The sequence below is a fragment of the Dermacentor variabilis genome, chromosome 1 (assembly GCF_050947875.1).
Source record: "Dermacentor variabilis isolate Ectoservices chromosome 1, ASM5094787v1, whole genome shotgun sequence".
In the NCBI taxonomy this organism is placed as follows: Eukaryota; Metazoa; Arthropoda; class Arachnida; order Ixodida; family Ixodidae; genus Dermacentor; species Dermacentor variabilis.
Window position 1 is genome coordinate 272,709,376 of NC_134568.1, and position 13,130 is coordinate 272,722,505.

Consider the following 13,130-nt stretch of genomic DNA (forward strand, 5'->3'; position numbering starts at 1 on the left):
AGGTATTAGCAATATTTGTTGCCTAACTGCTATTTGTTTTTCAGTTTTCTTGAAGAAAAGACTTGAATGGGACATTCCTTGTTCCTACAGAACAATATAAATGTTCAGTGGTTCGAAAATTTGTGAAAAAGAATAACGTTTACAGCAGTGCTTCACATTTAGTGCTGCTTTGGTCCGGTCATCTTCCGCAGAACTACGTTGTAGGATGGAGTCTCAAGCCGCCGGCATCAATCACTAAAAGTGATGACTCCGCATAGATCTGGCGAGACTCCTGATGGCGAAGAACTCAAAGACGGTGGATAAATTCAGATTTTATTGTTATACGCATTGTTCATTCAGGCATGAATGCTACAACGTCTCTCGAAACAATAAGAATTATCACAGGATTGTTCAGTGATGCGTACAGATACCAATATTTCACAGCATTAACAAAACATTGAATATGCAAGTAATAATAAACATTTAGATTTTGTCGTGTACTTAAATAGGAACTACTTACAATATATAAAAGAAGCCCGAACAACAGTGGTTTTGTAAGTTCAACGCGAAGTAGACTAAGTTGTTTCGTGCTTTGGCTGAAGCACAGATGTGAGCCGAGAGAAGATAAACGTCGCTTGGGTGAACCGGTGTTCTTGTAATGCATGTTCACCAGCTAACGAGAACAAAGTAAATAAAGCCTGGATGCAAGTGGTCCGTGCGCATTTCCCGTTGTCAATTTCGCACTGCTGGCAGATGCCTGTGCATTGTCGCTCAGCTAGTGTGGAGTAGAAAATAAATGGCAATGTTCCTTCCTTTCTTTTTTTCAGCAACACAACCCAGCAGCCCCGTGATTGTTCATTAACGCATTTACCACCACTGTCGCACGGCTTCACTGCAGGGGCAAGAAAAATAAAACAAAAAAAGCAGAGAGACAGAAAGGACTTGGTGACATAGGCTGGGATCTCACACGTAACAACACGCAAGGACACGACACAGTGTATACTTTCGCAGCAAAGACGTAAACTCTGCACAACAAGACAGGCTGCTCGCTATATGTACAATGTGTATAATGCGTTCCAAAGTATACGGATCAGTCGCTACAAGACCTGTACGGTAGGCCTGGTTTATTTGGTGTGAGCCAACGTTTCCTTCGCTGAGAAACAAACAAGAGAGAGAGAGAGAGAGAGAAAAGGAACTTATTCAACGGAAAGTACATTTGAAGATGCCTGCTAGTTGTTCGGGTTGACGAAGCGACCTGGTTGGTTGTGTGAACGAGGCCGCTTTGGGAGCAATTTTCGGAGTCGTTCGCGCTGTGCGTTTGTCGCTTTTCGTGCCGAAGAATGAGAAAGTGCAAGCCACGTGGGTTCGCTGCATTCCCCCCCCCCCCCCCGTAAAATCGTTCCCGTCAGGCATTGACCCAACAGGAGTGTTTTCTTATGACAGCCGTTCGAGAATGTTGCCACTCGAACTAAAATGTAATGCTTCGCTACTCGCGTGTGATCGTGTCAAGTGTGCGCCTGCGAAGAGCAATATGAAATCAAGTGTCTAGAAAAGCAACACCGGCAGTGCACACATTTGTAGCGTGACAGACGCAATAAATAGGTGGTGACGAAAAAAAGATAACAAAAGCGTGGTAGGAAAACATGAGAATTTCTTCGTCGTTCGTGTATCGCACCTTTCAGACTGTGGCTATTTTGTAACCGCGTGCAACTTCCTTTTCCTCTGTTCAAACTGCGTTGTACGAGGCAAAGGTGTGCATTTTGTGGTCGTTGTTTCTGGAACGCTTGCACTGCACTAATTAGCGCTTTCAGTGCTGTTCCACGTTTTATTTTCACCACAAGAAATCATCCCATCAACACGAAGCCCATACGCATCCGCATGGCTAAAGGAGTGAAATGAGCATATACACCGTATAAAGCTGGCCTGTGATGTCCTCGTACACCGCGAAGGCCGTAAGTGAGCTTCACTAGCCGCTGGACGCGTTCTCTGATGCGGAAACAGTTTTCACATGCTCGCGAATTTCTCCAGCGTGAGTGGCATTTGCTACCGCACATACATTTACATGCTGAAGAGGCTTTTGTGAAGGCTGTGTATTTTCGTTGACAATATTGTCTCGTGCTATTATTGCGCCAAGAATGCGAATTCGCGCAATGGAAAATAAATATAAGCGCTGTGCATGTAGTAAGCACCGAGAACAATACTCTTGCTAAAGCAAGCACGAAGCAGGCAGACACCTCGAACGGATGCCACAAACCGGGGTTTTGTATCCACCGCACTCAGAAATATTTTAAGAAAGTTTAAATAATCAGACCACGGCAGAAAAAAAAAGCATAAGGTACAAACGTTCATGCTATAAACACGTTGTTGCCTTTCTGTTTCTTTGTGCTAGTGTACCGAGGTAAACAAAGCCAAGGAAGTTATAAGACAAAAGAAAACGACACAGAGAGGGGCAAATATTTCGCGCATACAGTGCAACATAGCCGAGGCCTGCCGGCGGCTGTGCTCGCGCAAGATGCCCGTAGAGTTTTCAAGAAATGTCTGGGCGGGATGTAAAATATGTACACGGGACATAACAGCAGCTTCAATAAGCATACGTATATACAGGGGCGAAGGCCTCTGCCTCGCAGAAGACCTCGTTGACCAGGCCATTGAAGTCGCCGCTGACCGACTGGTGGGTCCTCCGGACCTCTATTCCACTCGCTTTGAAATCATGACACGCATCCTGCAGTGTGCGAGCTCTGCGCTGTAGTAGCGAGAGCGTTTCCTTCGTCGTGAAGTGCAGGACCGAGTGGACTGCACACAAAGCAGCGGCTAGATTGTCGTGGTGACCGAGCTGCCGAGGCGTTTGCACGCACAATACTTTACTAGGCATATGTACCAACGGCACTATTTATCGAGTTTACCTATACGATCAACAGAAGGCGCCTAGAATCTAAATGTCATGGATTCGTCTTTTTTCATTAAATATTTTAAAAACGAGTCATTGCGTTAAATAGTGCTGTCAAGAGATACAGCAAGGGCAACCAAGAACTGGCCATTGTCATGTTCACTGTGGCAATAATTTGATTTAGACGAGCCCTTGTTTTGTCCAACCAAGAGTGATCATAAGCAGATGTAATTTTTTTTTCTTGAATATGTGCGCGAGGTTTTACAAATTTTGTTTCGTATTCAGTCACTGTCTAAACATCGACTATACACAAAATGTGATTCTTCGATGAGCTCGCCACCGCTATAAACGTGTTAATGAGCTAGTTCAGGCCTGGGTAGGAGTGTGCCCTGTGTCTTTCGCCTCTCAAATTTTTAAACAATATAGCGTCACTCCAACTGCATGCGCACATCCAAACCGCTAACCTTGAGTATGCTCCTCGGTATTCTACACTAAAATACTGATACACCGCGATGTATGCCACTGCACGACCAATGTAGGAGGACAATGATACATAGAAAACAAATGAAACAAAATAGTATCAAGCCGATAGTTGGTGCAATTTCGCCGGAGCAATAGCAGTAGGAGGCTCGACCAATGTATTCATAAATAAATTGCCCCTCACCCCCACCCCCGTCCCTAGAACATCCCTTTGGTAATCTAAGATTGAGCTCCCCAGTCGACGCACCATTATACACGAGGGATACCCGACTCCAGCGCGATAATGTTCGCGCGCCTGACGGCGTTTGGTTCTTGAAGCCATATAAATAAATAGCATAAAGGCAAATCCAGAAACTCAGTTTCTTTTTTCCGCGCCAAGAATTCAGTGTTTCGCTTTTTAATAGGTAATATGCTGCCAAGCTGCATCAAATGGTCATGAGGTACGTAGGAAACAATATGACCATTTTTTTTTCTTACATCCGTAATCAAACTTAAAACTGCAAAATAACAGCTCGTTGTGGTATAGGCTCGCTCGTAGCCGGCCAGCACAATCGTAATGAAAAGTGTACTTCACAGGGAACTACTACATGGTAAATAAATACTCTCAGGACTTTGTCTGCACGAACTCGGCCACTTCGCAGACCAGTGTCTCTTACGTATACGAGGAGCGCGAGAGAGTGGCTCCCTCTGGCGTAGATGGTGGCGAAGGAAAGAGGGGAGGCATACATGGCATTCAGAGAACACACCAAGCGCACAGTTCGCGGGTTCGCGTGGTGGCTATAGCGTGTGTGTGTGTGTGTGTGCGTGTGTACGTGTTGTGCGCACCTTGTGGCCCGCCGCGAAGAAGAAGCGGACCATACCACAAGATGGCAAAGCAATGGCGACGGCGGCGTCGCCAACGCACTGTCCGACGAGTTACCCGTAGAAAGGCTGTCTCTGCACATGGAACCCATAGAAGGTATCGACAGTTCTTGTGAGAACTTTTTTTGGACTTTCCGAGAAGACCGCGGCACTGGGCTCACGGTCCGCTCGCAGCCTTGTGGATGTCCTTCTTGAAACTGCTGAGATCTTGTATGTTATCCAGGAGGGTCTTGTGAATGGTGTGGATCTTGGCAGCATCCATGTCCTTTTTGAGCTCTTCCATGTCCCGTTTGAGTTTCGCGCGCCGGTTCTGGAACCATGTGATCACTTGGGCGTTTGTGAGCCCCAGCGACTGCGCGATCTCGTCCCTATCGGCGGGTGACAGGTATTTCTGGTAGAGGAACCTTTTCTCCAGCTCGAAGATCTGGTGGTTGGTGAACGCCGTTCGCGACTTCCGCTTCTTTTTTACTGGCTGCCGGCCGTTGAAGGAGCCGCCGTTCTCCCGAGAGGATTCTGCACAGATGAAAAAAAGAAAAAACGGACCGTGTGAGCAACATCGCTGGGCGCTTTATTCACATCACTTTCATTTCTCGCCACTCAGTTGTACAAAAAGTCAAACGTTTCATTTTTCAGCAAACCGTTAAAAAATGCCAAGAAAGCATGCATTCGCTCGGCGAACAGAGCTAAATTTTACTATGCGTTTCGAGACTTGTCTATCACTAAGGCATGTCTCGTACCGACACATTGAACACACAAGAAAAGGACAGCAACATGAATCTGCTTTGCACAAGCTGGACACGTTTCATTCAAATGTTTGCTTCATTATTTGCAGATCGGAAGTGCTGATCGCAGTGGTTAAGCCGCAAAAGACTATTATTTTATTTTTTTTTCTTAACTCCGCAGTGCTTCCTGCCCGCGCATAAGAAAAACCAAACTGCTTTGTGAAACTTTTCAGCAGCAGAAACAGTATAACGTGCATTATTGTCACAGTTTTGATAACGTAGCCATGAAGCAGGTACAATACATGGAACATTCGCGTTACTCTCTTTATATGGCCGGTATAGAAATCACATTACAAAGTGCGCAGTTGATCCCGCCCGGATTTCTCGCATAGGTTTGCATGCCAGTTAATCCCCATACTTTTTTTCGTTAAGAAAGGCTCTCATTTTCTTTTCCTTCTCTTTTAGTATCTGACTGTTTTCAGCATAACTATATCAGGCCTTTCTACTCCATGTGAGATAGAGAAAGAAAAAAAAAAGAATAGGCACAAGGCTAACCATGTTACACCTGGTTTGCTATCCTACACTGCGAGAGGAGGAAGCGGGCAGAAAAGAAAAAAGAAAAGGGAGAAGGATAGGAATGAGTGATGCATGCGCACAGACATAACCGCGTTCATCGCGCAATCCAAGGCGGTCGCAGAGCTCACTTGTATGCCAGGTGGTATGTACAATAATATATAGGTAGGAAGCGCCGAAAACCTCCACTGCGCAGCAGTAAATTCGTAGATAGGTTAATCAAGCATATGACATTTTCGGCATCGGCTATGCCCCAAAGCGGTGAGAAAATTGTGCTTCTGCATTGTCGATGCGCGCATGGCGCAACCACCGGCCCGTGGCATCCGATACACTCCGCACAGTTGGCAACGGTCCCGAGCTGTGGGGCGCACAAGGGCTGAACCGCGGGCAACGTCTTAATGGAGTCCGAGAAAAGTCGAAGGCGTTTGCACCGGCGGAACGGAGGGGGCGGGGTGGCGGCCGCACGACACGCGCTATTCAACGTCCTCGCCGCGCTGCCCTAGACGCCGCTGACAATCGCAGTTTTCGGAAGAAGGCTTGATTTATGACGTGCCCGGCACGAGGAGCCCCGGCGGCGGCACCCCGCCCCGTTCTGGTTCGGGGAGCGCAGTGCGCATCAGCGCTCGATTAGCAGGGCCCTTGTTCATCTCGCGGCGGCTCCGGGCACCGAAAGAGAGCATCTCGCGCGCGAACGCGGTGACAGTCGGCGCTTTTCTTGACCGAGGTGCGACCCCCACGCCGCTCGGGCATTGTGCCGCATCTCCGAGCGCCGCTGCCACTGCCGCGTTCGGTGATGTATCGACTTCACGGCTTCGCGGCTCCGTAGTGGGCCTCGCAAAGGAGAAAAAACTGGCCCTCAACCTGCAGAGGCCGCGCCGAAGCCGCCTCTGCGGTGCTCCCCTCCGACTTGACGGCTATTCAAAGAGTCCGATTTCCGCACGGCAATTTGCTACACGAGGAGGCGGCCGGCAAAAGGAAAAGAACGAGAGGTACGGGAGCCCGCGATGACGGCGGGAGACTTCGTCACCTTAACAGCGTTTCTATGAACTCGGCCGGGTCCATCGAGTGTAAGGCGGCAGAACGCGACCCCGCTGCTGCGCATCATTCAGTGGATACGGACTGTGACAAATTCACCGCTTTTGAGCGAGCCCCGCAACATGAGTGGCGACCTGTGCAGTTTTCGGGCGAGCGCGCCTATCGTGTAGAGAGAGCAACTGCATGATGCACGTCAGGCTACGCGAAGGCCTTCGATTCGTAAAGAAGGAAGAGAAAAGGCTAGATCGTGCTCCGAAAGATATTTACATCATTCTCAGTGCTGTAATATTGAAAACGCGAGTATCTTTGCATGTAATAATTGTGTCAGGTCTGCTAACTCATAGTATCCGATATCAAACAAACCAAGCCCTATTTCCTCGAGTTTTCGCATAAAACGCCGCATTAGCGTTAACCGTTAAAGCAGAAAGTCGAGCAAAGACTTTGCAGTAGAACTTTTGTGCCTTTAAAGGTGTTCTTGCACGCTCGTCACGTTCTAAATATATATAGTTCCCTCGTGTGAAGCTTCCCAGTTGGTCAGAAACGTATAGCTCCGCACTTACGCTTGATATTTTGGCTCCAAAATACTTTTCTTTTTCTCCTAGCACCCTTCCGAACATCAGTGCGGCGCAATCACGATGTTTTCAGCAACCCAATCCAACTCGACGTTTCCTATTAAGCTCGAGACGCGCATAGGCGGTATACGCTCGACCTGCGCGTCCCGCGTTTCTCACTGCCACCGCACCGTCAGGTGCTCCTCTAACCACAGGCGAGGTCGCCTCGTAAGGCCATCAGAATGGTGGGAGGAGGGTTAGATGGCGGCAGCGGGCGGCGCGTTCTCAAAATGACTCATCCCCTCAGTAGCACATTTTCGCGTGCGCGCATTAGATTTCTCGCCAGCGCACGCGTCGGCGGGCGCGGCCTGCAATGTGAGACAAGCTGGTGTGGCGCGCAGGGAGGACTTCCACCCATTGGAACTAATTATCTCGCCCGACCGCGCTGCCTCGGCCGCGGCTTCTTAGCGTCCTCCCATGCTTGCGAGGCGCATCTACTTTCCGGCCCGGAAACGAGACCTCCGCACGGTGCACCACCGCTTGCTTGCTGCGCGCTGACAAGCGCCGGTCGGGATGACAGCGGCGCAACGCTCCGCTGCGGAGGCCGCCCGAAGCGAGCGGACCTCTATAGAGAGCCTGCGAGGCAGCCGGCGGCACGCAAAGCCGAGGGAATAACGCACACGAGTGCGGCCCACCGAGAGGCATGCCATTGCGCCGGGTCTCTGAAATAATATTGCTGGTACCGCATGCATAATCGTTTGTTTTGGGCGCACAGGTCAGAATCGATTTGCTTATCTTGGAGCACATCTGTCTACCACAGTAGCAAACGAAGTGGCCCCGGGTCAACGACCCTGAGAGGATGCGTAAATTGGTCGGTTACGTTCCCCTCAGCACAATGACTGCACCTGCACAAATGAAAACTATGCTCTCGTTCGCCGTTTCAATATCTGAAGACTGTAGACATACGCGATATCAGCGTGCTCGTGTTATGTTGTGTGAAACGGGGAAACAGAAGTTCAACACATCTTGCTGCCTCGTTGTTGTTGCTTTCGGTCGCAGCTCCCGCAGTATACAACCACGAAGATGGCCAAAGCACAATGTTAGCGCACCTGGGCCACCAATTTCCCATGGCGCTGCGGGCTCTCAAGCGAAGTGCTCAAGTTTTGTTGACTCGCGCTTCATTAGGGGACACGGGCGCTTATACAGCTCCACCTTGATGAGTAGCCCTCGTTATCCGGCGTCATCACGGGCGAAAGCATTGTTGACGACTCGAGAGTTGATTACGGTGTCGTGTGTGTCCGACCTGGTGGCTAATGTCCCTTCATTCGAGACGCGAGGTGAGATGACGCCGTATACGCGGCGAGAATAATGACGGGTAATTTGCCGCTTCCACGCTTCGACGTTAGGCCCCGTCTTAATCTACGCATTTTGTTTTCCTATTTCCTCCGTCTCGAGCGACCGAGGAAAGCAAAGCGCAAGACCGCAATGACGTCGCTGGTGTGCAGCGGAGTGCGTGTAGTCTTCTGCAAGCCTCTTAGTGCTCTCTGGCAGGTCTTCTGCATCGTGGAAACGAGTTGCCCAATGTAAAGCACGCGGGCGATCGTATTTCGTGCCGTTGTGCGGTTAGGGTGAAGATACGCGGTTATTAGCTTGGCATGTGTAGACTTTCACACCTAACGCGAACGCGCTTCAAGTGCCTTTTTTTTTTCCTTTCCCATTTCCTAGACGGCAATTCTTTACGACGCGTCATATTTAGCTCCACTTTTTAGATACAGTTGAAATGCCATGTATTAGACTTTTGTAAAATCTGTCGGTATAGTATAAGTCCGCGTGGAGGTATACAGACGTTATGTTCAGCAACAATGCGGCTCCAACAACTTCAGCAGCGTCAAGTTATCGGCGAGGTGCTCGCCTGCGCTGCAAGATCGGGTACCGGTTCACGCATTAGTTAGCGGCAAATACAATGAATGTCGCTGTACCTTTTGGGTGTCGCTACGTTACAATTTTAGATTTTGAAAGACCGAAAAATCCGTTACTCGATTTTCCGATTTAACGAAATAATTCGAGCGTGGTCATCACTTAGTTCAATCGAGTTTCAATTGCATGGCAAAGCGATTGATTTCCATTCGTTGTGCCCTTGCTATAGCAAGGGCTATACCTGCGCAGTGCAAATACATAACGCCTTTCCTGCCAGATGTGCCACTAATTGGCCTAGATGGTCGCTTTGTAGGCCACTATATATATACGCCGGTTCGGCACATGTTTAGGAGCATTCTGTTACATAACGTAAAGCTCACCACCGCGGCTGGGCGCCCTTGACGGTAAGTGCGGCCTGCAATGACAATGACAATCGTAGGCGTGTAATGACAGGCCGACGATTGCGCATGCACCACCCGACGAGGAAGCGCTTTAACGCGAGAGTTTTTTTTTTTTTTTTTTTTTTCAATTTGGTACCCAAACTTGGAGAAGCGCAGCGACATGGCCTTCTGCTCAGTACACCTTGTCGTGCGTCGCTGCTAGGACGCACAACGGCCCACAGAATGAGGCTGCGTCACTACCGACGCGTCGTCACAAGACAGCGGTACCGCGTGCGAGACGTTGGTACGGAAGTCGTCTTAATGAGGAAACGAATGGCCTGGGCAGACAGAGGTACATACGCACCGCGTGCGGTACGTTTCTCTCTCTCTCTCGGAGCTCAACTGAGGTAGCGGCGCGCGCCACCTGGTCTCGGCAGCGGGTCGCAAAGCGCTCACCGGAAATGAATGGTTGCGGAGCGGCTAAGGTGCGAATGGCGTGCTGCCCATGGGAGGATTCGTGGAGTTGCCTACTGCAGCGCAGTCGACTGTCAGCGGCGGCGGGGGAAGGCCGTGAACAAGGGACAGCCCGCAGTGTTGCCGGCCCTAATTGTGCGCGCCGAAACGAGGGGCCGACAAGCACGGCGTTGACCATGGGTGGCCGCCCGCGGGCCCTCGATCGCGGAAGTGCGTTTTGTACCGGGACCAGAACGCGCGCTTGCTTGCAAATGGGCTCCTCCTGCCGCCTCCCCGCGGTCACTGTACGCGCCGGAGCCGAACCACCGATCATGCGTCATTTCTCGCTGTTGGGCTCGACGCCTGCTCGGGCGACGGGCCTGCAAACCGCAGGTTTGTTGGCGGGTTAGTTGTGGTGTGTACGAGTACTTTGTTAGCGCTGTTTTCTTCTGGTGCGCGCTGCGTGCGTTCGCGTATTGTGGTGGTGAAAGGAAATAGCGTCTGGGCAAGAATTCTTTTTTCTTTCTTTTTGTCATTTTCGACGCCTCTGTAGGTGTTTCGAGCGTTGCTTCCTTGCCCCCAGTACAATAAAGCAGCGTGCGAAAGAAAGCGAAAGGAACCGCACTCGCCTGTTTCCTCTTCATTAAAAAAAAAGCAAATATATTTTCCATGAGCATGCGCCATACGTTACGCTGTACACTGTTCCGTGAGACATATGAGTGAATACAGCAGCTCTCTCTCTCTCTTTTGAGATTCTTTTTTAGTTACCTTTTTACACATTGCGACACTGTAGTTGCGATCATAATAGAGAACGAGCAAGACAACATGTCCCCTAGGAATTTGAGTTGCAATGCAGAATTAGCATAAATTAAATCACGAACAGAAAATAACTGACCGGAACGCCTGCATACCGCGTATTTATTCTGGAAACGGAATTAAACCACTGTTGCAAATGCAGGCGAACCTGGAAATGCACCAACGCCTTCGAGTTGTTTTATACTTGTTCTCGTTTGAACTTATGCTGCTAGTATATGGTACCTTTGTATCGGCAGTGTGATGTTTGAGTTGTTGTTGTTGTTGTTGTTGTTGTTGTTGTTGTTGTTGTTGTTGTTGTTGTTGTTGTTGTTGTTGTTGTTGTTGTTGTTGTTGTTGTTGTTGTTGTTGGCACGATGGGAGGAAATGTCGGCGCACAAATATGGCGCCGGTTGTTGCATGTCTCTTGAACAGGTGACGCATACTTCTTTAGCAAATAACGCAAATAACAGAACACAGAAAAGGGGCACACGACACAGGCGCTGACTTCCAACAAGTATGTTTATTGCGCCAGCACTGAATATATAGGCAGAGAAGCAAGAATGGAAACATAAATGGCGTGAAAAACATGGGGAGAATACACTTGAGGTTGTGGGCGGGCGGAGATGTGTTAACGTCGCAGACAGGCGACTTCCTTGTCTAATAACTGGATGGATGGTGGGCTGATGCATGAAGGACCACGTTGGATGATGGCAAATGCGTGGATAATTTCACGCGTGCGTTGGTCAGCGTGCTTTTGGATGACAGTGACTTTTCTAAAATAGGGGATGCATTTACACGACCTGCATGCATGCATCATGCATCCTTCATGATGCATGGTGCATGCACGGTCCTTCATGCATAAGTTAACCATCCATTCAATTATTAAGTTCTTTTCATTCAAGTTCAAGTCAAGTTCAAGTCAAGTTCTTTTATTAATTATTTAGACAAGGCAATCGCGTATCTGCAAATTTAACACATATCCGCCCACCTGCTATACTACAAGTCATTCTCCTCATGTTTTTCACCCCATTTATATTTCCAACCTTGCTTCTCTGCCTATATATTCTGCGCTCGCGCAATAAACATACTTGTTGCAAGTCAGCGCCTGCGTCGTGTGCCCCTTTTCTACATGTGTGCCATTATTTGCGCTGTTTGCTAAAGTATCTGTTAGTACCAACAAGCCCGGCTACTCACTATTCAGGTGACGCACTTTAATTTTTTTTTTCTTTTGCGGGGGGATCGAGGGGTATTTTTTTTTTTTCGTTTTGCAAGTATAGACTTGCAAAAATAGTCAAAGAGACTATTCTTTGTGCAGCTCCGCGTTTGTATATGTCTTTGTGCTTGTTTTTCTACATGGTTGCGCGAGAGAGGGGAGGAAAGGAGTGGGAGGAAAGGGTGCAGGTTCTATTCGCAAAGATTATTACTATACGGTCCATGCGGTAACAATCGTATGCTTTCAAAGAAGTTTATTTATTCATGGGTGAAGTTTGTTCATTCACTAGTCAGACTGCTACTTTATCAAATTAATCTAGGTGTGGACTTGCAAAACCCGTTGCTTTAAGCACAATGAAGGTAATATAGGGTAGCCCGTCGTCCGCTAATTCTGTCTCTGATTTTCTTTTCAGGAATGAGAGAATAGGACACAGCTCAGATTCATTGGCAATTCGCGTGACCTGTGGATAGTGCACTCGGAGTAATCTGAGAGGACGAACTCGGAACAAGACGTAAGAACTCGTGGATCGGTGCATGCGATCCACGAGAAAATTCGTGATGACTGACCGTTAATAATTGCCGTTACCTTGCGTGGATTTCCGCGCATGCTCATACATTTTCACCGAAGACGAAAGTATCTAAGACTCCGTGCACGTCTATAGCGGTCGCCTCCGTTTCGCGACCGTAGTTTTGTAAAGCCTGCTGCTTCGCTACGATAAGCATCTTAACAGGTGCTTATATCACACGAATGTGCTTTAACGCATGTAGATATGAAAATAAGTCAAACCTGTTGAGACCAGTGCTATGCCATAATAGAGAGCTTTAGAAGTGAAAGACAAAAATAAGTTGACTGTGGTAATAGCCCTCCTGACTAAAGAAAGACATACATAAGTGAAGAAATAAACAATAAGCGAATAAGAAAAAGGCGTCAGTTCATCATTGTCACTGCATAAGCGTAAAAACCGAAGTGTTGTGCGCAGGATCGATGGAGTCCACTGTAAGTCTGCTATTTCCGAAACTAACTTCATAAACAGCAAAACTGAGCTTTATGACTTCCATATATTGGGCGGACAGAAGAGCCTAGTTCCAGCACTCTCGTATGCTGGGAAACACATGCTAATGTTGCAGGGCCTCAGCACCTCAGTAAGTGGAACCAGGGAAAAGGCACAGCACAAGCTGGGCGTAAAAAAAGCTCAGATGGTGGCTCGTCGCAGGCCCTTTGTGTGCGCGGGGTGAGGCAGTAGGCACCCGAGCGAGTGGTGGAGCAAAGGGGGGGGGGGGGGGG

General features: G+C 48.7%; 1 protein-coding gene across 1 annotated transcript in view; it reads right to left on the bottom strand.

Annotated features, from left to right (window-relative positions):
• Positions 1-291: 291 nt before the first annotated feature.
• The window catches only part of LOC142564758 (transcription factor LBX2-like), a 69,891-nt gene continuing 57,052 nt past the window's right edge, over positions 292-13,130 (bottom strand). The window contains exon 2 of the mRNA XM_075675910.1: positions 292-4,720. Within this exon, the coding sequence (XP_075532025.1) occupies positions 4,365-4,720 (356 nt within the window). The 3' untranslated portion in view covers positions 292-4,364. The remainder of the gene's footprint in view (positions 4,721-13,130) is intronic.